The following is a 23692-nucleotide window of genomic DNA, read 5'->3' as shown; positions in this document are numbered from 1 at the left end:
GTCTACATTCTGGATTGGCAACCTCATAACAGGTGAGACCTGAGGAAGTGTGTGTGTCCTGGTTTGACCTCTACAGCTTACGGTGATACCTCACACCTCACTAACTTTCTCTCTCTCACACACACACAAACCTTTCAGGTTTCACAGCTGTGCTGATATGGTGTGGTAACACAACCAGACAGATTAAAAACCAAAATGGCATTTCAGAGAGAAGGTCTCATTTACATGATTTCATGGCCCATATTTATATTCCCATACAACACAAACATACAATGGCTTTAAACAGTAACACATATTGTCTTGTTAACAGACCTCAGATATGTTAAGTTAAGTAAGCAAGCAAGTTAAGGGACTGGGATTTCTTACAGTGTATGATAGTAGAACTAAGAATATACAAAACATATTTTGGTGTTGCAGTACCCACTATTCCAAGCATATGACTTTCTTTGGTTTGTTTCCATTGTATGTTGTCCAACACAAAAATATCTAATCTCCACACATATTCTCCATAGCTGTCATATTCTATGCACATTATCTTTACTGAATGATGTTCCTTAATAACTGAGAATTTGGTTCTCTTACAGTGTTCTGAAGTTTGGCCACATATTCATGACATTATAGGTGATGCTATAAAGGCAGTTTGGCTGACATTTTGAAACTTTACTAAAAAGAAAATTCATGAAACAACCCACAATCTAAATATGACACAATTGCCATGTAATGTCATTGCCAAGAAATGGGGCATAGTAATTATACTATCTTATAAAACATTTTTAAAAAGTTAGTTAGTTGCAAATTGTAAAATATATTTTGGCACTGTCTGTAAGTGATACCGGAGGTAAACACAGGTCTAGACCACTAGAGGGAGCCAACTACGATGAATGTCCATCACATGCCAGTCTTCTCAGCATGTGTGTCATAGGTTCATGAGTCCCATCACCTAACACATGAGGCGAAACCTCAGGCCACTCCTCAGGCTGGCGTCTTCGATGCTCTGTCCCACTAAGGAGACGGCGGGTTGGGCTTGGCCAGATTGGAGCGCACTCGTGCCTGGTCCACGGCGTCCAACATGTTCTTGCCGTCCATGGCGAGCGTGTGCGCGGCGGTCAGCATTTGCTTCTTGCACTCGTCCTTGAGCGAGGTGATGGCATTCTGCTGCGCCAGCCGCATCTTGCTGATGAGCTCCGCCAGGTCTTTGTTCAGCAGCTTCTGGGTGCCCTCGATCTGAGAAGGGAGGGAGATGATGAGATGAGAGGGGCCAGGGGCTCAGAACATAGAGGATTAGCTTCAGCCAGTTAGCATCCACCAGCTTTAAAAATATCATCCAACATGGCCTTACTTCTGGCCACATTTTCACAAAAACAAGCCAATTATGGTTATGGTTAGGGAATTTGGGAGATGCTTTTGTCCAAAGTGACAATTAAATGTCACGCCACTGACGGACACAAACATATGTTGTCTATGTGGCTTGGTGGTTGAGATAGCAATTTCCTGCTGTGAGGATAAACCAATCCACATGGACAACATAACGGTAATTTGAGTCCATTAATAATGTGGCATTGTTTGTGAAAATGTGGGCAGAAGTAAGCACTTACTGGATAGCATTTTTAAAGATGACTACAGGCCACTAGGTATATTTTTGACTGCATTAGCAAGCTTAGCATCAGCCATTGAGACGAATGGAATTTCCTCCCTCTCTCCATGAGATGGCCATTTGGGGGGACAGATAAGCCTAAAAACACTTAATCTCCATCAAAAAGGAGGGTGGGTTACGATAGGTGGGGGGTGGGGGCTGTGTACTTTGAGTAAACATTTCTATGAATGTCGAACAGTTTTTCTGTGTTGTGAGAAGAATGACAGAAATTCTTTTGACGGTCCAAGTAAACAACATGTGTTTTAGGTGCTTTGACCCAGTGTAATGAAATGTCCATATTTTCTTTACTTATGTGTGGACAATCTGCTGTGTGCGCTGTGTCTATTGTACAGTATGTACTATATGTAACTGCTTAACTATGGTCAGAAGAGCTCCATCAGGGGACACAAGCGGTTCCTCCTACTGTACCTCTGTCCGCTTCGATTCATGCAGAGTCGGCAGAATGTCGTCCACATCACGGAGCAGAGCCCGCAGAGCCAGTCCAACATTCTGAAGAACAAACAAGACAACACAACACGGGTAGTTTGTTCCACTGAAATTACGCAATCGTTTATACCAGAAGACTGCCACACTGGAACACGGACAGGTGGTGTGATGGTTGTGAAATTACACATTCCTTCAGTTGAATCCCTGCAGGGTATTCTCCAAAATGACTCATCATTTACCACTGCACCGTTATTATCAAACGGAATGAACATAGCAGATAGAAAGAGAGAGAGAGAGGGAGGGAGAGGGAGAGAGAGAGAGAGGAGAGAGACAGAGAGCTTAGAAGATAAGTGAGTCACTACAGAAACAGAGGCCTCCGACATGTGCCAACTTTTAAAAACAACACCTGTTGAAATCCTGTTCAGACAAGACAGCCATTTTCAGTCATCCTGAAAAGCCACCGCAGTGACCCATATCTTCATTTCCCAAAATATCTGTCAGAGCTCAGATTCCCTCCAGATTCCCCCAGGTTTGAGTCCAAGTCCTGATCCCACTCCTTATCTCCCTCTCCCACACATTTCCAGACTACTCTTCACTGTCCTGTACAATAACTTAAAAGAAAAAACTATCAAGCTGAATTACAAACTTTTACTGTACCGGGGATCCCTTGAAAAATAAGGTAACACTTTACTTGACGGGTGAGTTCATAACACATTCATAGCAGCTGTCATAAACTGCACATACAGCATTCATGACTGTTTCATGAGACATGACTCAACATTCATACCAAACCTTTCATGAATGTAGAAGACAGAACGACGACAACTTGTCAAAATAAAAGTCCATCGCAAAGCAGCATTGCCATTTTGACAAGTTGTTGTCGGTCTGTCTTCTACATGACAGGTTTATGACAGGTGCTATGAATGTGTTATGAACTCACCCGTCAAGTAAAGTGTTACCAAAAATAGTTATATCTATTGTGTAACGCACCAAAAATAAGGGCATCATCTGGCGATAGTTTGTTCAAACATCCCATAATAATTTATCTGTACTCCCACTCACCTTGACCATGGAGATGTACTCGGTGGAGGGCGTTGTGTTGACGTCGTTCTTGAGTTGCACCACCACCTTCACCAGTTCCATGACAGACTGGTAGACCTTATCATCAGAGCGGTCCAGCTCAGCTGTAGGGGCAGGCTAAGGAGGAGACAAACCATATCAGTCCACACATAACCTGCTTATACTGTACGCTTTAAAAACCATATCAGTCCATACATAACCTGCTTATACTGTACGTTTTAAAAACCATATCAGTCCATACATAACCTGCTTATACTGTACGTTTTAAAAACTATATCAGTCCATAACCTGCTTATACTGTACATTTTAAAAACCACGGGTTGTATTATACGTATTAAAAACCATATCAGTTCAAAACCTGTTTATATTGTACGTATTAAAACCATATTAGTGACCATAACCTGTTTGTACTGTAGTAATAAGAATCATATCAGTTCATAACCTGGTAATACTGTACATATCAAAAACCATATCGGTCCATAACCTGCTGAAACTGGACATATTAAAAACCATATCAGTGACCATTACTTATACTGCAGTATTAAAGGTCATATCAGTGACTATAACCTGCTTAAACTGTACACATTAAAAAAAACATATCAGTGCTTATCATATCATAACTTGCCAATATCTTTTCAAAGGTGTACTAGTCCACAACTTACTGAAAGCAGTTGTTATGGTATACCAATTATGTGTGTGTAGATGTAGGCTATATTGTGCGTTTGTGTTCGTATTTGTGTATGTCTGTGTAGGCACAGGGTTATTACCTGTATAGAGATTCTAGGAGGCTTGTCAGGTGGCGGTTTCTGAAGCTCAGCTTTAATGAAAAAAGGAAATGGGCCTTTTACACACAGAGACACACTCATGTGCTATGATTAAGACACTGTTCCACTGTATGCAGATCAACAGAGATATTGTTTTGGCGGGGGGGGGGGCTCACCGTATTCACCAACATAGTCTGGGGACTGAAGGGAACAGAAGACAAGAAATTATGTTATAAATTCTGTTATGCATTCTGATAAAAAAAAAAAAAAACTATTAATATTGCAAATCTCACAGATGGTCTGCCTAACCCAATACATCCCAAAACAGGCTCTTTGCTAGATCTGAGATAGAGCAGGGACAAAAATGTTACAAATGAAGTGCCCTCTGGCAGTGTAATGGGCGGTGCGTACCTGTGGGTTCATGGGATCATAAGCAATCGGGTCCTGTTAAAAGAAGGAAAGTGTAGTATGAACTGGACTGTGCAAGGGCAGGGCAGATTTAGGTAGAACGACAGCATGGGTAGAACGACCCCCCCGTACCGACAGTACTTGGTGATCTCGAGAAACAGAAGTCGCGAAGGGACAGAGAGAAAGGGAAGAAAAAAGAAAGGAAAAACAAAGAATGACAGAGTGAGGAAAGGAAGAAAGAGAAAGTAAGCCATGGGTCACCAGTAGTTTCTCCTCCTTCTCCAGCCAGGCACTGTCCTCCTGCATCTCCTGCTTCTGCTTCCTCAGGGTGTCCTGCATGCGTATCTTCTCCGTTTGCCACAGACGCTGGGCGTCCTCCTTACTGGTGGGGGGCATGCTGAAGTCCCCTTCCTGTCCAAACAGGAAATAAGTTTTACTCCTCAAGAATGCACTCCTGGTACGCACACATTTGGGTACCACTGGAATAGGCTCCAGTTCTATTATGTATTATTGTGAAATATGAAATAAGAAAATATGCTGCATTGACATTGTAAGGAAGGGTCATTTTTGATGTCCATTTGTTGCAGGGGGTTGTATTGTGCCTACTCATTTTCATTTAACAAAAATGACAAAATGTCATTGTGCTTCCAAACTTTTCTATCCTAGTTTATTCAGTCCCACTATGGTTTGTTTTGACAAGAACTGAATGAGTCAGTGAGTTATCTAGTTTGCTCATAAATAAATGATAGGTGGGGGGAGAAAAATAAAAGAGGAGAGAGAAGATAGATGAGAGAGGAGGAAGAGATAAGATATTCAAAGAGGAGGAGAGGACGAGGAGGGAATGAAAAGCAAAGGAACAGAAATGACAAGATAGAAACGGAAAGAAAATCAAAAGAAAAGATGTGAAGACATGAAAAGATGAGAAGATAAAAGGAGAAGAGGAGAGGAGAGGAGAGGAGAGGAGAGAGTGAGTGTTCCTACCCCCATACTGCGTCGACGTGGGGACATTACTGGCAGCATCAGTCTGTTGGTGGAGTCGACAGGGGACATATACTCACAGGGGCTGGCCAGGTCAGGAGAGCTAGCGCACAACGCTTCATTTAGCTGGAACACACACACACACACACACACACACACACACACACACACACACACACACACACACACACAGACACAAGTACATATATGAACATGTACAAACACACACACACACACACACACACACACACACACACACACACACACACATAAACAAAAAAAACAAAAAAACTAAGGGCTAAGTGCTTGCTATTTCAATGTTGGCAAAAACAGCACATCATTACCATAGCCATTCACCATACATTCCTGACTTCTCATTTCCTAGAACAGATAAAGTAAACAAAATGGTCCTTGTGGGACCATAAAAACTATCCAATCCAATCCAATCCAATCTAATCTAATCTAATCCAATGCTCCATCTAAATAAGCTCCATAGTGGGTCTGAGACTCGTTTGGGATACAAGTGCCCACTAAAGAACTTCAAGCAAACCAAACCAATACCTGGATGTGCAGGCCGATGCTGACCGTGTTGCCGAAGCGTCCGGCGTTCATTCTTGAGGGCTGGAGGAGAAGAGACATGCAGAGCTGTGGTGAGGTGTGAGAGGTGTAGGTGCTCTAGGTGCGACAGCCGGGCCACCCCGAGTGAGCAACTGAAGCGGACCGTTAGCAGAGCATATGCTGAAACACTTAGCTTAAGCTTCCACTATAAACACTGGAACTGGATACACCAGATGCAGACAAATTAGACCAGTCCCAAACTATTTTCTTTTATTTTTTACGCTCTGTGAAGGGAACACTTCAGTTGCGCACCCGCCTGGTGTATCCTGCCCGTGAGAGAGGGACGGTGCACAGTATCGGTCATTCACCTTGGCCGGAGGCCCCTCATTGAAGGTGAATTTGGGTTCCAGGAAACGGGTGGAGCGTGCCCGCTCTCGCTCCCTCTCCCCCTCCAGCTCCTTCTCCATCTTGTTGACGTCGCTACATGACAAATGAGGATGGAGGATGAGTAAGGCATCGTATCTCTACGCTTCCTTCTACATGTCGTAATGCTGACGTTTAAACCAACCAAGGTCAGAGTGGCCTTGGCGTTCATACTATTTTAATTTAGAAATTTTCAGACATTATGATATGTGAATATAAATGAATTGACTCAACACACACCTTTGAATAAATAAACAATACAATAAACAAGAAGTTAGTAACAAATAGTTGATAGTTAGGGCAATAATAGTAATAGTAACTAGATGTACCGCATAGCGGCACAAAATATGACCGCCGCTCAGTCCTGTACATCCATTCCGCGAAAATAAATCACACTTCAATTTGTCTCCATATTTTACTCCATCCCCCACTCTTGAAACTTTTGTGTATGCTTGTTTGGCATGCCTGAGTGTGTGTGTGCGGCTGCACAGAAAGTACCCTACTGGTGCTGAAAAGGTGAATAGATTGTAGAATAGCCAAAGAAGATGTAAAATTGTTATAAAACCTTTAAAATCTCTAAACAATCACAAGTAGGGCAGTTCATCACAGTTCATCCATTGCAACTGGATTGATGAAAGGTCACTTACACCTGTAGGCTACATTGTATTTGGGAAAAGCAAAAGGTATCAGCATAATGCTATTTATTTATTTATTTTTTATGTATTTTTAAACAAAAACATCTCTGTCAGTTCCATGCCGTTTTCAACAGCTATCAAAAACAAAGGTCATTTTTGGATGGATGGATTTTTTGTGAATGTTTCTTCTTCTACATAAGATTTTAGTCATCTTTAGTTCATGTAATACTTTATTGTCAATGCACAAATTAAGTAACAGTAGTCTGAAACGTTATTGTTAATGCACAAATTAAGTAACAGTAGCCTAGTCTGAAACGAAATGCTGTTTTACATCTAACCAGTGGTGCAAATAACTGACATGTCCAAATGGGCCTTGATGAAATGCGTCGCTAGACTGTTCATACACATTTTAACGGGCCAAAGTTGAAGAGCTTTTGTCCGTTATTGTTAGTGCAAATATAGGCTGATTCATGTTCCCTTGCATTGTTTAACTGAGGTCCATGGCTAGTCTGGCTTTCATCAGACCAAGCTCAATCTTTTAAGAAATCAAAAAATAAATAGCGGGCAGATCAGGCTGGGTTCACCCAGCCTAGTCCATAGGCACCCGATATTGTTTAATTTTCCAATTGAGATATACACGCTCTGGCTATTCTAAATGCAAAAATGCATCAGGGAGTTATGACAAAACGGTAACTAACAAACTAGATTCTAATAGAAAGCTGTTAGCTTCCCTAAGCTACAGGTAGGATTATAAGGTAGGCCTATTTACAACATAAATTGTCAATAGGCTATGCTGGCGACACAAATAAAATCTCCTTTGGAAACCAATGGCTTACGCCTTACAGTATCAAGCGGACTTAAACTGTCATATCGTGGCGAAATGTTGTAATAACATTCACGCAGCTCCATGAGTCAAGGAAAGCGCGAATGAAGTAGCCACTTCTAAATGGGACCCACTACACAGTAGCTTAAGGTGTTTTGCTAAAGCAGCCATAATGAAATGAAGGTGACATTGTTTGGATACTTCACACACACGTGCTTTTTAATTTCACAGACTACAACTACCAAGCTGTAATCAAAGCACATCGATTCCCCTCTCACACCCTGCACGCACTTAAAACAAAATAAACAGGTGTCTCAGTCTCACGCATGTATAGGCAAAACTGTATCAGACCGGTGTAACGTTGGTAAATCTTCCATTGCACAGAATGATTTTGTAGCACGTGCAATAAATGACAGTCGAAAGATACAAACAGTGCTGCTATACATTTGCTTGGTATAACCGCATTTATAGTTTTCTACAAATGCAATAAATCAAATGGCTCCATCACTCAACCAACGCTAACGGTAACATTACCTAGGTCCTTATTGATATTACAAGATTAACGTACCTGCAGTAAAAACCAAGCATGTCCGATAAACATCCTCAGATTTATTTCGGCTTCAAGAAGAAATGGGAATTACACTTCATGTGAACATCGTCCTATCCTTATTAGATGTTTGCTGCGGTAAATTACAGTCCTTGTATGAAGCGTCCATTGTTTTTTCCAACCCACTTTTAACTTCCAACAAAATTACGTCTCACTGCAACGATGCGCCATCTAGTGGACAAACGACTACTTCTCGCCAATACTGAAAATGCAGCCATGATGATGATGATGAATATTTATTTTGGCTTTCTTTTAATCCTACTGATTTTCATTTTTTACCGGGGGGGCAAATCACAAATGAGTGATTATGAGCCAGGTTGATGTGGGCCCTTGAGACCAACATACCATAAAAGATTCACAGAGAACTGTGTCTGCCCTACCCTCCTTTCGGGGGTCCAGTCCAGCGGGGGGGCTGCAGATGAAAACGAAAAATGACGGTTCCATGCTATCCATGTGGGGGTACATGCCCACCAAGTTTTGTGTACCCCGGTCTTTCAGTGTCCCGGGAATCCTTGTTGGTGTACGTCACTAAATGTACACATAAATTATTTTATTGTAAGGCCCCCCATGAACGAAAGTACACAAAAGGCATGCATTCAGAGGGTGTCATAATGATCCTACACTTTTAATTTCGTGCAGTTTTGACCTTGTCAGCCAGAGATATTGAGATGAAAACACCTAATTTTTTGCTTTTTAATTTTTAACTAGGTGGCGCTATACATGAAATAAGTGGTAATGGGATGGGTTGACATGCCCCCTTAAGACCAACATACAAAAAAAAGGTGGACCTCCTAGGCCCTACGGTTCTCGAGATATTCACAGAAAACTGTCTCCGGCCAGCTACAGGCCAGTTGGTGTATAGTAACATAAATTAATTTATTGTGTGGCCCCCCATGAACGGAATTCCACAAAACTTGGCGTGCATACAGAGGGTGTCATAATGATCCTACACTTCCAATTTCGTGCAGTTTTGACTATGTTAGGTCACAGATACCTTCAATTACACCACCTCATTTTTACTTTTTTGTGTTTAACTAGGTGGCGCTATACATGAAATGAGTGGTTATGGAATGGGTTGACATGGCCCCTTGAGATCAACATACAAAAAAAAAATGGTCCTCCTAAACCCTACGGTTTTCGAGATATTCACAGAAAACTGTGTCTGCCCTACCCTCCTTTCGGGGGGTCCAATTCAGCGGGGGGGCTACAGATCAAAACGAAAAACGATGGTTCCATGCTATCCATGTGGGGTTACATGTCCACCAAGTTTCGTGTACCGGGAATCATTGACGGAAATTTGGGCATGCGAAAAAGAAAAAAAAAAAAAAAATCTGACTAAACCTATATGACCGCCGCTTCGCTGCGCGGCGGTCATAATAATCATGCACATTAATGTTTCATACCAGATGTTACAGTAACTGGAAAACACAGGGTGCCTTCACACCTTGCTCATGTGGAGCAGTTCATTTGGAATATGGAGTGGTTCTCCCGAAAGATCGGTTTGTTTTGGTATGTGAATGCAGCAATCACTATCTGTTTTGAAACAAAATAAATGGACCGAGACTGCCTAGAGGAGGTACACTGTGGAGCGGTACGTTATGTCTGGAACGTCTGTCAAAATTGAAGCAACAATCTGACCAATTTGAGAGCAGTTTAATCGTGTGTGGAGTTTTGTTTACATGTTTTGTTCCAGTGTTGTGTTGACGTGTGAACATGAAACAAACCCTGGGACAACCAATTAAAATAATAATAATAATTAAATCAGGTTTCTCGTATCAGTATACTTGCGTATACAAGGAATTTGGTCTCTGCATGTATTCCATCCGTGAATTAGTGAACCCACAGAGCACACACTAACCCGGAGCAGTGAGCTGCCTTGCTACAGCTACGCTCAGGGAGCACGACTACGACTGCCCCACAAAACTAGTATCGATCATCCGATGATCCTACAGAAAGTAGGAATGAGAGCCCCGTATAGTAAGCTGGTTGATGGCTGGGAAATCTGATAGCCAGTCAGTCACCTGATCCTGCAGACGAGCTCAGTGAAGCTGGGTCTCTCTCGCGGGTCGTAGCTCCAGCAGTTGGTCATGAGGGAGTAGAGGGCAGGTGGGCACTGATCGGGCTTGGGCAGACGGATGCCTTGCTCCAGCTGGTTGATCACTGCGTGGTTCTCCAGCCAGAAGAAAGGCTGCTTACCACGGCTCATGATCTCCCACATACACACGGCTGGACAAGGGGAGGGGGCACAGGAGACGTCAAACGCACACATTTACTGTACACACTAACACATCTACACACACTCAAACACACATTTAATGTATACACACTTGTACTCAAACACACACACACATACACACACACACACACACACACACACACACGCTCAAGGGGGATGCAACACGTGAAACCATACAAACACAAACTTTCTCTCTGTCTCTCTCTCTCTCTCTCTATATATATATATATATATATGTGTCATACACAAACACCCACATAGATAGACAGAGGACACTCATCTATACTGACACACACACACACAGACACACCATCACAATGGGCGGATTATGAACTTTCAGGCCCCTGGGCCCAGATGTATTAAGGGCCCCCCACTAATTGTCGTATACAGTATGTGTGTGGGGGGGGGGGGGTATATTTTTAATTTTTGTTTGATGTGATTTCCTGTATTCTGGTGCATTTTGGGGATGGCCAATACTAAATTCCATCAGATTCATAGCCTACATCCTGATTTGTTGATATTGAGGCAATGATTCCATACAAAGGCTTGGGCTTCAGGGCCCCCTGACCCCTTGGGCCCCTGGGCCTGGGCCCGGTAGGCCCGTGCAGTAATCCATCCCTGACCCTCACAATACATACACACGACTGTCACAAACACAAGCAAAATCCCTTTCTCTTTCACACACACACACACACACACACGCACACACACACACACACACACACACACACACACACACACACACACACAAACACACAAACACAAACACAAACACAAACACAAACACACATACACACACACACACACTTACACACACACACACAAATCAGCATCATGGTCATGGTGGAGAGGACATTCTGCCTCTACAATTCACCCCGGGGAGTAACAGGGCCACAGCGGTCTGGTGACATGACTGACACCTGGAAATTACTTGGCCCAGTCCCACAAACTGCACAGTGTTAGCCAGCAGGTGTAAACAGGCCAACAAAAGCGAAAACTGCACTCACTGTGAAATTATATCCTCTTCCCTGCATGTTTTATTACCTTATAAAGGGCATCAGAGGAGATTTATCTTCCTCAGAGACAGCTATGGACTGTTAGGGACATATTACTGTCACCCATAATGTTTCATCCAGCCAATAGCAAAGAATGGAAGTGATGAAATATATACTCGATTTATACTAACATAACTGGAGTCCATCAGTCGACATATTAATCAGTAATTAATTGAAGTGATACTACTGTATCAAAGATTCATAACTTACCAAAAATGATTTTTAATGACTCATTGACATAATTCCTTCACAGTGTGAGGCATTTACAGAGAAATACAGTGTTTCCAGTGATTAAATGGAAATACAAACCATTGGAAAAGATTCAACATCATTACATGGCATTGCGTTAGCTTAAATCACTTACCAAACATCCACACATCACTGGCGGAGGTGAACCTCCTGAAGTTGATCGATTCAGGAGCCATCCACTTAATGGGTAGTCTGCTCAACGACGCTGGGGTGGACAGGGATGTTTCATATCAGGTTTTACTCTCATATAAAATTAGGAAATATTATGGCATACTGCATGATTTACGCCCATATAAAAAGCCCAGAAACAACAACATCAAAATGCATCACCGATCGTGGAGTCGACCATGTGGAGTTTATAGCACATAAAAGTACCCATGATGCTTCAGGGCTACTTATGGTTCATGATTTCAGAGTATGTAGTACAGATTTACCTTTGTAGTATTCCTCCTCCTCAATATACCTGGAGAGACCAAAATCCCCCAGTTTTACACAGTCATGGTCTGCCACAAGGATATTCCTCACAGCTATGTCTCTGCCACATAAACACGCACACAAACACAAACAGACACACACAGACACACACACAAAGAGAGAGAGAGAGAGAAAGAGAGAGTACATCAGTGCAGACCACTTAGGTCACGGAAAAACACACACACTGGCTCATTTGAAAACTAAATTAAAGTCTTGATGAAAGAGGTGATTAGTTAAGCAGCATGAATGTTCATTTCAGTGAAGAGGCAGTACTGTATGTGTGTGTGTGTGTGTGTGTGTGTGTTTGTGTGTGTGTGTGTACACAATATGTTTGATGGCTGTTGATGGGTGTATGTGTGGTTATGTAAATGTGTCTGTGTGTGAGCGAGGGTCTCAGTCTGAAAGACACACTGCCTTCTCATGCAAATACGATGCATCTTTAATCAAGGTTTTTCAGGCCCTCTCTTTGCGCTTCAGGTGGCACTGGAAGTGAATACTGACACCGTGATGAGAGGGAGTGCTCTTTGCTTTCATACACAAAACTCTTTCAAGCATAAGAAATTCATACCACAATTTTTTTTTATCATTTGACATTTTCAGTATCTTCTGGGAATGTAATTTATTAATTCGCCATTTACAAACATTTACATACATATTACATATGCTCTGTCTTACAAATTTGTAGAAATCATGCAAAGCATTCCCTTGACAACGCGAATACAGGATCAGTTCACCTGTTCCCCGACAGATGATATTTGCCGTTAATTAAGTGCTAAATTAATTAAATTGTAAGTGCCAAGTCGACTTTGTTTACACACCTGTGCACCATTTTCAAGCCCTCCAGGTAGGCCATGGCTTTGCAGATCTGCAGACTAAAGAGCACCAGGGTGATGTTGGTCAGGGTGTGCTGATTATCCACCAGGTAGTTACCCAGCTGCCGATCACAAATCACAGATTTATTATCATCATTATCGTTATTATTTTTACTATTATTATAATTATATATAATTATAATAGGGGCATATTTACAATCTGTTGACACTCCGTTAATCTACTAGCTGAATTGGCAGCTGGGAAACAAACTCACAACTTTTCTGGCTACTGAATGCTAACGGCACCTTAGCCACTACTGTACGACAGCCCCGCTGTTTAGAGCATTAGAAGTGGTCATACCAGAAGAAGACTAGTCTGGCACTGCACCACTTTGGAGGGGGATTATGACCATTAGTCTGATTGAAGTCATTTAACAGCGGAGTCTTGCCTGCTCAACCCTGGTCTTACAATGACTTCAAAGTGAAAAGAGAAATTGCGCAAGTAGTGCAGAAAGGAGGCGGCATGATCACAGTTAAGGGTAAGAGCGAAGGGTAAGAGTGATGATGTGAAATCTTTCTATTAGTCACAGATTGATTCATTTAATCAAGGTATGCCATTGAAAAACGCTATCACAATCACTGCTCTGTGAAATTAGACTGAGGGCATGTACATGTAAGGCATGTACAACATGCATTAGGGAGTAATAATTGCTAAGGTTAATTTGATGATCCTTACTGGGAATTTACACCAGAGCCGTTTTTTAAGCGTTTTTCAGTCGAGGCAGTGTAAATTGATTAATTTAGTTTTACTCTTGCTTATGTCTTGCTTTCTGTGTAAATTCCTTAGAATTGGTGAAATGTTTACATTGAACACAACCATAGTTGTTTAAGAGGTGGGTGGGCAAAGAAACATATGAGAGATATCAAGCTACTCTTTTTCCAGTCATCCTCAGTCATCTACAAAATGTGCATCTTTAATAGCACCTACAAATTCTTGTGCCACTGCATTACACTCTTTTAGCATCAAAATGTTCTCGCTTTGGATAAAAGCATCAGCTAAATGGGTAACTCTTAACTTGGATAGTCCCACCACAAAGATTTCACAGATCATCTCTTAAGATTAAAACTCAATATGTGAAATTGTTAAACTAAACATCACCTTAACCAAATCCAACCTTAACCTTAATGATAAATTGTAGTTAACGGAGTGTCAACAGATTGTAAATGTAATGTAAAAAGAGATTGTAAATGTAATATAAAAAGAGATTGTAAAAGTAATGTAAAAAGGACGTTTTTCATTGGCAGTTTCGCCAGTGGCTTGCTGTAGGGGGATTTGGCTTCAGGGTCTGTGATAGTCTGTGGTAGCATATTGGCCAAGGAGTAGTATAACCTCAACCCTAACCCTACAGTAACTCTAAACCTAATCCTAATCCTAACCCTAACCTAACTTGTTATGACAAAAACCGAATGTCACTTAATAACAGAAGCGTTATGTCATAAATGTTTATGACTTGTTTATGACACGTTCATGACATTGTCATGTCACTCTTATGTCGACACTGTCATGTAAAGTGTAGCCTAAAATCAAGACTGAAATGGAATCCCCCAGGTGATCCCACAGCTCACCTCTCCATATTGGTAGAGCTCCATGACGATCCAGACAGGGTCCTCCTCAATGATCCCGATCAGGCGCACAATATTCGGATGGTCCAGGTTCTTCATAATCACTGCAGACATTGTTATCATCACTTACTGCACATATGACACAGCCAAAACCTCCCGAGTCTTTGAAAATCAACATTCACCATATCATAGTAAATCTAATAACACTGTAAAAAAAATACAATTAATGCCATAATGAGCTCCTTTCTACATTACTGTTAAGAGTGGGATAGTTGTCAATGCGTCAGTCACAGGGGCCTATTATTTACCCCGCTCACAATCTGTTTGATCCACTGCCCTCTGGGAAGAGGTACAGAAGCCTGCGCTCCCGCACTACCAGACTCACCAACAGCTTCATACACCAAGCTGTAAGGATGCTGAACTCTCTCCCTCCTCTCCCCCCTCCACCCTCAGCTACATAACATCCTGGACATTGGACCCAAAATGGCCGCCTGCACTACTCCACTTGCACACTTGCACACTTGCACACTGTACACTTTACAACTTGGTGTTGTTGTCCTGAAAACACAACACTTCTGCTGCTCTTACATAACTTGCACCACTATGCCACTTTCTTTCTTACTTAGGTCAAACAGAACTACCCAAGCCTTTTATTGGCCTGGCTTTGCACTAGTATTTTATTGACTGTCTATGCACAATTTCAACCAAATTTTGCTGCTCTTATTTTTTCATTATTATATGTGCCCTCTTATTTACTTATTTACTTACTTTTTTGTTTACTTGAATGTTATGTTTGTCTGTGGACCTAAATTGGTAAAATATGTCTTGTCTTCACCGTGGGATAGTGAGAAACGTAATTTCGATCTCTTTGTATGTCCGGAACATGTGAAGAAATTGACAATAAAGCTGACTTTGACTTTGACTTTGACTTTAGATTTTTGTAGTTCTGGACATATAAAAGAAGTGTGAGGTTCTGCAGAAGATTTTAAATATGAAGAAACATTTCTCTCTCTACCTGCTTCACTCGTGAACTTCTCCATGACGTCGGGTGAACAGTCTTTGCAGGTCTTCACCGCCACACTGATCTTCTCCGCATTCTGGAGGCCACAAAAACACAAACAGGAAGATCATTACACCTGTCGGCAAGATTTGAGATCTGCTGTACATTAGTCAAGTCCTATGCAGCAAGAGCTTTTGGAAGCCAAAGCATTTGTGGTGAACATCACATCATATGTCAGGTCTTCGCAGAATGGACCCATATTTGGTTCAGAGCTTCTTCACTGAAATGACACTGATATATCTACTGTCTCCACCATGCAGCTCAGTAAAGTATGTCCTACTGTAACAAGTCATTTAAAGGGATGGGTGAGGATAAACTAACTGCTTCTTACCCTTTGCTTGAAAACTCCTTCATGTACCTCTCCAAAGAAACCTTCACCGAGGATGCGTCCCAAGACAATGTCTTTCCTGGATATCCCATACTTAGAGGCTGTGGAATAGACAGCAACCTTACAGAGCATTTTGACCATTCACAGTGTTCTCCTGTTCAAAGGTATATTTTACTGTGTTCATGTGACGAAATATATATTTTTTGTAACAAACAATATATGCACACTAGGCATTTTTGAACTGTTGAGCTCTACATTAAGTTGTCTGGCAAACCATTTCTTTCTCTCACCAGAAGATGGAGGCCTTTCATCAAGTATTTCACAGTATATGTCAGATCCTGTAAGGAAGATCCCGTAAAAAGGTCATCTCATTTTGAGAAAGACTGTGATTTCTTTTTAATAGAATTGGTTATTGTGATACACCATGTAATAGAAGGCAAACAAATTCTAACAATAATAAAATAACATAATGAAGAAAAATAAATAATAAAAGAATATGAATAATGGTAACTATATATTTACCCCTGCTATATCTGAATGAGCCAGTCTGTCCTCTGTCAGGGAGAAATGCCCGATTAATTACATAACGCCACGTCTCTCTGACACACATTTAACATCATTCTAAACCCTCAGCCAAACCATCAGACAACCATGTAGAAATACAGAATACTTTATAACAAACACAAACAAATGCAACTTTCACCTCAACAGTCATTTTATAATGACATATTTAATCATTAGAAAGGTAAGGGAGAAAGTTCTGTATAATTAGAGAACATGTATTCTGTTGCAAAGCATGTTAGAGCAGGTTTGATTTCTGCACTGTGCTGTGAGTGCGGTTGTCAGATTTACGGTTAATATTTTTGCTCTTTAATAAAAGTAATGATCTGCCTGTCATCGGGCCTCTGAATTGAAAAAAGAAAAGCAGTCTTGCAACACCAGCAAAGAAACACTCTCATGCCAGAGGAATGTGAATCCACTCACCCCCCTGAAGGTATTTCTGGAAGAGACGTTCTATGATCTGAAGATGAAAAAAAGTCATTCATATCTTAACACACACTATCTATATCTAAAGGCCTTATGCCAAATATGAAGACATTCAGTGTCCAACGCCCACGGTACACAGTCGTCTACCACATATCAAACCTAATTCTACACCACACAGATGTTATATACACTATACTCATACTGAGATCGATGAAAGTAGTTATTGCGTGTCAGAGTATCTTATTTCATAATACACAGCACATATAATCAAATAATTATGTAAATCTGTCATTGTAGAACTACTTATGTCATTACCTTTGTTTGACCTCAGTATCAGTGAGATGTCTACTTTATTCACCAGCCGACAGTATCCATCGATAAGATCAGCCATGTTCTCGGCCATGGCTAGCGTAGGTACATTAACAGAAAGAGGCTGAAAATAAGAAAGACATTTCTCCTATAACGAAGTATAGACTCAAATCAATATGAAGTGACATTGTGTATGTGTGTGTGTGTGTTTGTTTTACTATTTTGTTTTATAGGTAGTTAGCTTTTATGGCATCCTCAAATTAATTTTTGTTTGAGTGGACAAAAAGACACTTCTTGTTCCCACTAGCTGCCCACGTTGTTTTATACTCCATGCACAAAATCTCACAGAATTGTGACAACATCTTTAACAGCAGGACATCACCAATGCAGTACTTGAGAAGCTAGTTAACGTTTGGTAATGTTTCAGCAATGTCGTAAGCAAATTAGAGTTGTCACCAGAAGTTAACTGGAAGTTTGACATTATTGGCTAAATGTGGTGGCAAATCACTGGCGAACACATTTGCCACTAGTGGCAAACTTCTCATTGTTGCATTAAAATGTTCCCAAACTAAAACCTCTCATTGCTGCCAGAACTTTGCTGGAAGTTTGCCTCTAGCGGCCAACATTACCGTAATTTCCCAACTATTAGCCGCAGCTTATACATTGATTTTGCAAAATTTCTTCAGCTATGAGGTCAATACACAGGGGCAGTTAATATAGTATTAATATGATTTTGTTTTTTTAACTTGAATAAAACACTGTCCTGCGGCTTATACACAATGCGGCTTATACACAGGAAATTACTGTAGCAAACTTCTGGCAATATTTTCTAGTGAACTCATTTGTTTCCCACAAATCAGCCACAAATTTCCTGCAAATCTGCCGCAAACATTTAATTTTTGTAACTGACTTATTCATTATTTCCCTCACTCTCTACCTGAAGCCGGTGTGTGGTGGGCGTTCTGGCGTATAAGGGCTGCTGTTCATCATCTAAGTGAGTGTTACACACTGTGTTGCGGTGGTAAGTGAGGTTCCCCTAATAAAGCCTTTTGGGTGCCTTACAAAGCGCTATATAAATGCAGTGTTGTTGTTGTTAAACCTTAGTACTTTCACCATGCTAACGTATGACCTGGTTGTGTCTCACCTGTTTGGCTCCCTCGATGTCTACAGTCAGTAAGGCCTTGCTGTCAGACCGTGTGGAGCACTTGATGCTCCTGATCTGCTGGAATTCCGCCAGGCAAATGGGCTGGTGCAGAAATAGAAAGTTGTTTAATGGGTTTTACATGAAGGTTCACTGTAAGCTGAGATACATATATTATGGAAATGTCAAGACAAGCTGCCTTTGTGAATAACGTGCATCCATATTTGAGATATTGGTATTTTTGTGTGAGGTGGGAGTGTATTTCTGTATAGATTGTGTATATTTGTGCCTGTGTGTGAGAGGGAACATAAGGGTGTGTGCATCTATGTATATGTGGGGTGTTTATGCTTGTGTGTGCTTGTGTGTGTGTATGCCTACGTGTGAGTCTGTTTGTGAGCGTTGGCAGATCCCTTTAGATCCAATGACCAAATCCACTGACAAGCTCCAGCCTTGCTATAGCGGAAGAAATGACAAACTATTATGTTATATAGAGTCATTACTACCAGAGGCAGACATCCCAGTTCCAGAAAGTAAAAGTCCTGCCATATATTCTTTCTACCTGTGCACTTAACACAGGTGATAGCACTACTTATCTGGCTGCTAATTAGGATGATCTGGTTTGCTAAATTGTTGGATCAAATACTTGGCAGGACTTTTACTTTCTGACCCCGGGATGTCCGTCTCTGATTACTACACATGATACCAGCCATGCTACTTATATTAGAGCTGTTTGTGAGGCAACTTCTCAGGCACACTCACCACCAGCTCACAGGGGTAGACCTCCTTGTCGAAGCTGAAGAACTCGCCGAAGGTCTGGAAGAACCTGATCATGCACTCCTCCTCCTTCAGGTTGGCGTATTGCTGGAACGTCTGCTGGATCAGCTTCCTCAGCTGGCGTGACTGGGGGAATAAGGCACACATATGCATTTATTTATTTATTTACTCATTTGAGTGTACATATGAAGGGTTCAGATGCAAAAGCCTCTAAATGCCACCTATGTCAAAAATGAGATAAAGATGGTGAGGGGATGCTCTTCACACATAGTATACGCTAATCAAATAATTTAACTTCTAAACCCACTAAATACTACTATCTTCCTGGTCTGAAATATCGATTTATAGGCAAAAACCTATAGGAGCCTGAATTTAAATGCTCATTGAAAAGAAAAGTGGTCAGACGGATTTAGAGGGTTTTGCATCTGAACTCTTCATATGCACTCTGAGTGCTGCTGGTGCTAGTTAACATGATTAGCTGGAGAAAATCCCACATGCATGATGCTGAAGGATAATCTTTCTCTTCACTTTTAATTCAAAGAATCTTCCTCTACTAAGTTCATTAAAAGAAAAGAAAACTCGAGTTATATGATCATCAGTCATTAATCATCATCATTAATTGTTTATTGTATTGACTACTATCCATTGGCTGTGCATCTAGTTTGCCGTACAGAAGCAGTACAGTAAAAAGCAAAACAAACCTTCATCCCATCAATTAGTTGTTTAGGAAAGAACAGGTCCAGGCCGACGTCCTTTCTGCGCAAATGAACCATAAACTGCCTCATTATTTGAGCGTCTGTGAAAACTTCATACTAGAGTGATGCAATCATATACAATCTGCTAAACTATTGAAGTCAAAAAAGAAGCAATGCCTTCCATCTGGCATTTCTTGCCATTTTGCATGTAGACTTCAGTCTCTGAGCATCAAATCATACACACGCCATACAAAAGACACAGCAGTCAGCTCTGCTCTGCTCTAGGAAACCAGAAGGGAAAGCATTACACCACAGTACACAGTTCATAATTCAAAGGCAAGGAAAGAACTTACTCTAAAAGTTCAAAATTAGATTTCTTCTCAAGGCCTTTGGCATTCATGTCTTTGTAAAACCGCCTGAGAAAAAAAAGCACACAAAAGTATCTGTTAACGCAATGACAATATCGGTATCTGTTGTGATGTACAGTACAGCATGTCATGTACTGTATGATGCATACTTCATTCCTTAAGTCTTTCTGTCTGTCTCTCTACTCATTGCTGCACACTGACTGTACATCTGACTGAGTCCACTTCTTTGTTGCGGGCAGTAACGTAACGTCAGGTTCGATTCCTGCTACTGCAAGTCTGTGTCACTTTGGATAAGTGGCTAAATATCAGATAACATTAACTTTGTCTCACCTGATTTCCAGACAGCCGAGCTGCAGGGCCATGCCTTCACTCACTTTGTGGGCGTGATACTGCATGTAGTCGCTCCGCACCTGTCAAACGTAAATGGCCCATCAGCATCCTCATTACCCAGAGGCTCTCCTGTGCATTACACCGAATGCCTATTTTCTTACACTCTTGATTTCAATTCAAACCTTTTAAACTTTAACAGAATGCATACTTGTGTGCTGAGTGTGTTTCACTTATTCACGGATTGGGATAAATGCAGAGACCAAATTTCCCGGGATCAAAAGAGTGTATATACTTATACTTACTTACTTAACATTAAAGGAAATGTTGGATTGTAACTACCAAGAAGATGCAAATAAAATACACAGCAATAAATTAACTTTGATTACTGATGACAAGAGAACAACAGGCGATCACTGACCTGCTGGTATAAATACAACAAGGAAGTCCTGTCCTCTTTAAACTTCTCCAAGAAATTAGCTGGGATGTAACGAATTCTCAGATCATACCTGAAAAGCACACAACAATACAATACAATACAATACAGTACAATACAAATTGCCCCAACATTTGGGGACACTTGGGATCTCCACAGCATTCCATTACATTCAAGGTCTACGCACACGGCCAGCAAAATGGGATAGAATCTATTGAAGTGAATGGTGCAACGCACACAGCAAGTGGAACGACAGGGCTACCATTGCCGTCGCTCGACCCTTTTCTATTTTTCAGAGCGATTTTGACACGTCATAATAGAAAACAGCTGTCTGGCCACTGAATCGATGGGTGATCGCGTCACCAGCAGTGTGTGTAGTAAAGCGATTACAGAATTCCACCTTCGCATTTGACTGTCGCATCGCCCACCGCATCTGCATTCCACTACATTCCACAGCATTCCATAACATTCCACTGCATTCCACTGCCTTCCACTACATTCCACAGCATTCCATAACATTCCACTGCATTGCATAACATTCCACTGCATTCCACTGCATTCCACTACATTCCACAACATTCCACTGCATTCCATAACATTCGACTGCATTCCACTACATTCCACTGCATTCCACTTCATTCCACTACATTCCATAACATCCCAATGCATTCCACTGCCCTCTTTGCTAAGTAACTTTGTCACAAAACACATTGTGACGTAGTAATGATCAGAGTATAACAGAATGTACACTCCTTACTCCTTCTAATCCTATGTCCATGCAAATACAAAGTACTTCAGTACACTTACTCTCCATAGTACAATATATACAGCGTGTGCGATACAGTTACAAGGTAAGCTCTTTTAAGGTGAGCTCTTTTTAATAATAAAACATTAGCTCTCATCCTAAACAAAATACAAGCCTTAATAAATCCACACTGCCTGTAATCTATTGATAAATCTGTACCTACATGCCCTACTTACTTATATTGAACCCCTCCAACACTGTTACAATACACTTATGTCACAATACACTTATGCAATGATCCTGATAGCTTGGATGAAAAGCGTTCACGATGATAGATCTTGGAAAGTGGGCTGATGAAGGAAATCGGATCCAAAGACAGAAGGTAAGAGAACGATTTTTGCAATCTCAACAAATGTCAAAATATGGTCCAACATCTCATTTAATTTTTGCCAATCCACTGCCAATGGATGTCTGTGTCTATTGGGAAACTATGAAAAGATAGTTCTTGGTTCCGTTGTTGTTGGTAAGAACTACAGTCTGGTACGCAGCAGTAAGCCATTACTCGCTTCACTCACAGTAACTTTCCAAACTTTCTCCCACCCATGTGACATAAGACCTCTCCCCACCTCCACTCTCTCCTATGCCTCCATCTAAAATACCTCCACCTCCACATATCTCTCTTACTTTTTATGCAAACAAAAGTATCATGCTCTAACTATGCTTTTTAACAACGCAGAACTACAGTAGATGTAATTGCACTATTCAAATAATTGCCATAATAGTACACAATTACATGAAAGGTGTTATAAATGAAATGTTGATTGATTGATTGATTGATTGATAGGTTGATTGAATAACACAAAGTAAGTGCTGTATCTGTCCCCACCTCCACTCGGCCTCACTGTGGTGGCTCTCGTATTTCTGCTCCATCTCTCCTATGGTCAGGTCTGGGTGGAGCCAGTGGAGCTCCGCAGACTTGAGGTGTTTGAGCTGAAGGCCGTAGCAGCCGGCATTCTGGACGTTGGGGCCCAAGCGCCCACTGATCAGGATGGACTTGATGATGGCCTGGCAGGACACAAACATGGAGTACGATGAGAGAGAGAGCAAGAAACAGAGAGGGAGAGAGACAGAGTGAAAGAGGGAGAGACATGGAGAGAGAGAGAGAGAGAGAGAGAGAGAGAGAGAGAGAGGTGATTGCCATAGCTTTGGGCTGATTCTGTCCTTTCTGTCCTTTCTTCAGCTCTACATGTGTGGGAAATCGAAAATGGAAAAATGTACAGAGCCAAGCATTCACTTAGCAAAAGCTTTTGCCAGGAGCAGGAGCATTCTTGAAAAAGAAGGATGAGCCTACTGAGTTAATCTTATATAATCTTATTAATCGTATATCCTGCTACTATATCCACAGTACAGTAGCTAATCAAATGTTATGACGGGATAATAGGCTTTAAGCATGTTAGAAATGATCGGATCCTCACCCGTATTTGCCAGGAGCTGTCACATTTGACAAGCTTGAAGTTCCGGCCCAGGTTCGAGCTGCTGGAGAAGCACACCTTAAGGATCTTGACCGGTCCGCCGTCGCCCGTGAAGTTGAACCCGGGACTCGAGTTCGTGCCGTCGTTACTCGGGCTGGGCAGTCGCCAGGAGAGGGTGCTGGTGTCGCCCGCCATGGGCAAAAGCGCCGCTCACTCGCTCGCTCTCTCTGTCCCCTCCGACTCAG

General features: G+C 41.5%; 1 protein-coding gene across 1 annotated transcript in view; it reads right to left on the bottom strand.

The window, feature by feature from the left end:
* Positions 1-226: 226 nt before the first annotated feature.
* Positions 227-23692, bottom strand: part of ptk2bb (protein tyrosine kinase 2 beta, b) — a 28379-nt gene continuing 4913 nt past the window's right edge. Inside the window, exons 2-31 of the mRNA XM_042095059.1 lie at positions 23451-23692; positions 22862-23040; positions 21216-21303; positions 20798-20877; positions 20453-20515; positions 20106-20160; positions 19390-19530; positions 19009-19083; positions 18634-18735; positions 17496-17613; positions 17178-17214; positions 16716-16747; positions 16484-16531; positions 16197-16294; positions 15821-15902; positions 14809-14909; positions 13189-13304; positions 12331-12431; positions 12012-12101; positions 10378-10582; positions 6237-6348; positions 5872-5931; positions 5314-5436; positions 4594-4743; positions 4336-4368; positions 4101-4125; positions 3928-3977; positions 3143-3277; positions 2063-2143; positions 227-1224 (exon numbers count right to left, since the gene is read on the bottom strand). The exon at positions 23451-23692 is cut by the window's right edge and continues 31 nt beyond it. Coding sequence (XP_041950993.1) covers positions 1003-1224; positions 2063-2143; positions 3143-3277; positions 3928-3977; positions 4101-4125; positions 4336-4368; positions 4594-4743; positions 5314-5436; positions 5872-5931; positions 6237-6348; positions 10378-10582; positions 12012-12101; positions 12331-12431; positions 13189-13304; positions 14809-14909; positions 15821-15902; positions 16197-16294; positions 16484-16531; positions 16716-16747; positions 17178-17214; positions 17496-17613; positions 18634-18735; positions 19009-19083; positions 19390-19530; positions 20106-20160; positions 20453-20515; positions 20798-20877; positions 21216-21303; positions 22862-23040; positions 23451-23642 — 2994 coding nt within the window. The 5' untranslated portion in view covers positions 23643-23692 and the 3' untranslated portion in view covers positions 227-1002. The remainder of the gene's footprint in view (positions 1225-2062; positions 2144-3142; positions 3278-3927; positions 3978-4100; positions 4126-4335; positions 4369-4593; positions 4744-5313; positions 5437-5871; positions 5932-6236; positions 6349-10377; positions 10583-12011; positions 12102-12330; positions 12432-13188; positions 13305-14808; positions 14910-15820; positions 15903-16196; positions 16295-16483; positions 16532-16715; positions 16748-17177; positions 17215-17495; positions 17614-18633; positions 18736-19008; positions 19084-19389; positions 19531-20105; positions 20161-20452; positions 20516-20797; positions 20878-21215; positions 21304-22861; positions 23041-23450) is intronic.

Source organism: Alosa sapidissima, chromosome 6 (genome assembly GCF_018492685.1).
Source record: "Alosa sapidissima isolate fAloSap1 chromosome 6, fAloSap1.pri, whole genome shotgun sequence".
Lineage (NCBI taxonomy): Eukaryota > Metazoa > Chordata > Actinopteri > Clupeiformes > Clupeidae > Alosa > Alosa sapidissima.
Note: the sequence above shows the minus strand (reverse complement) of the source record. Positions and strands in the feature narration are given on the sequence as shown.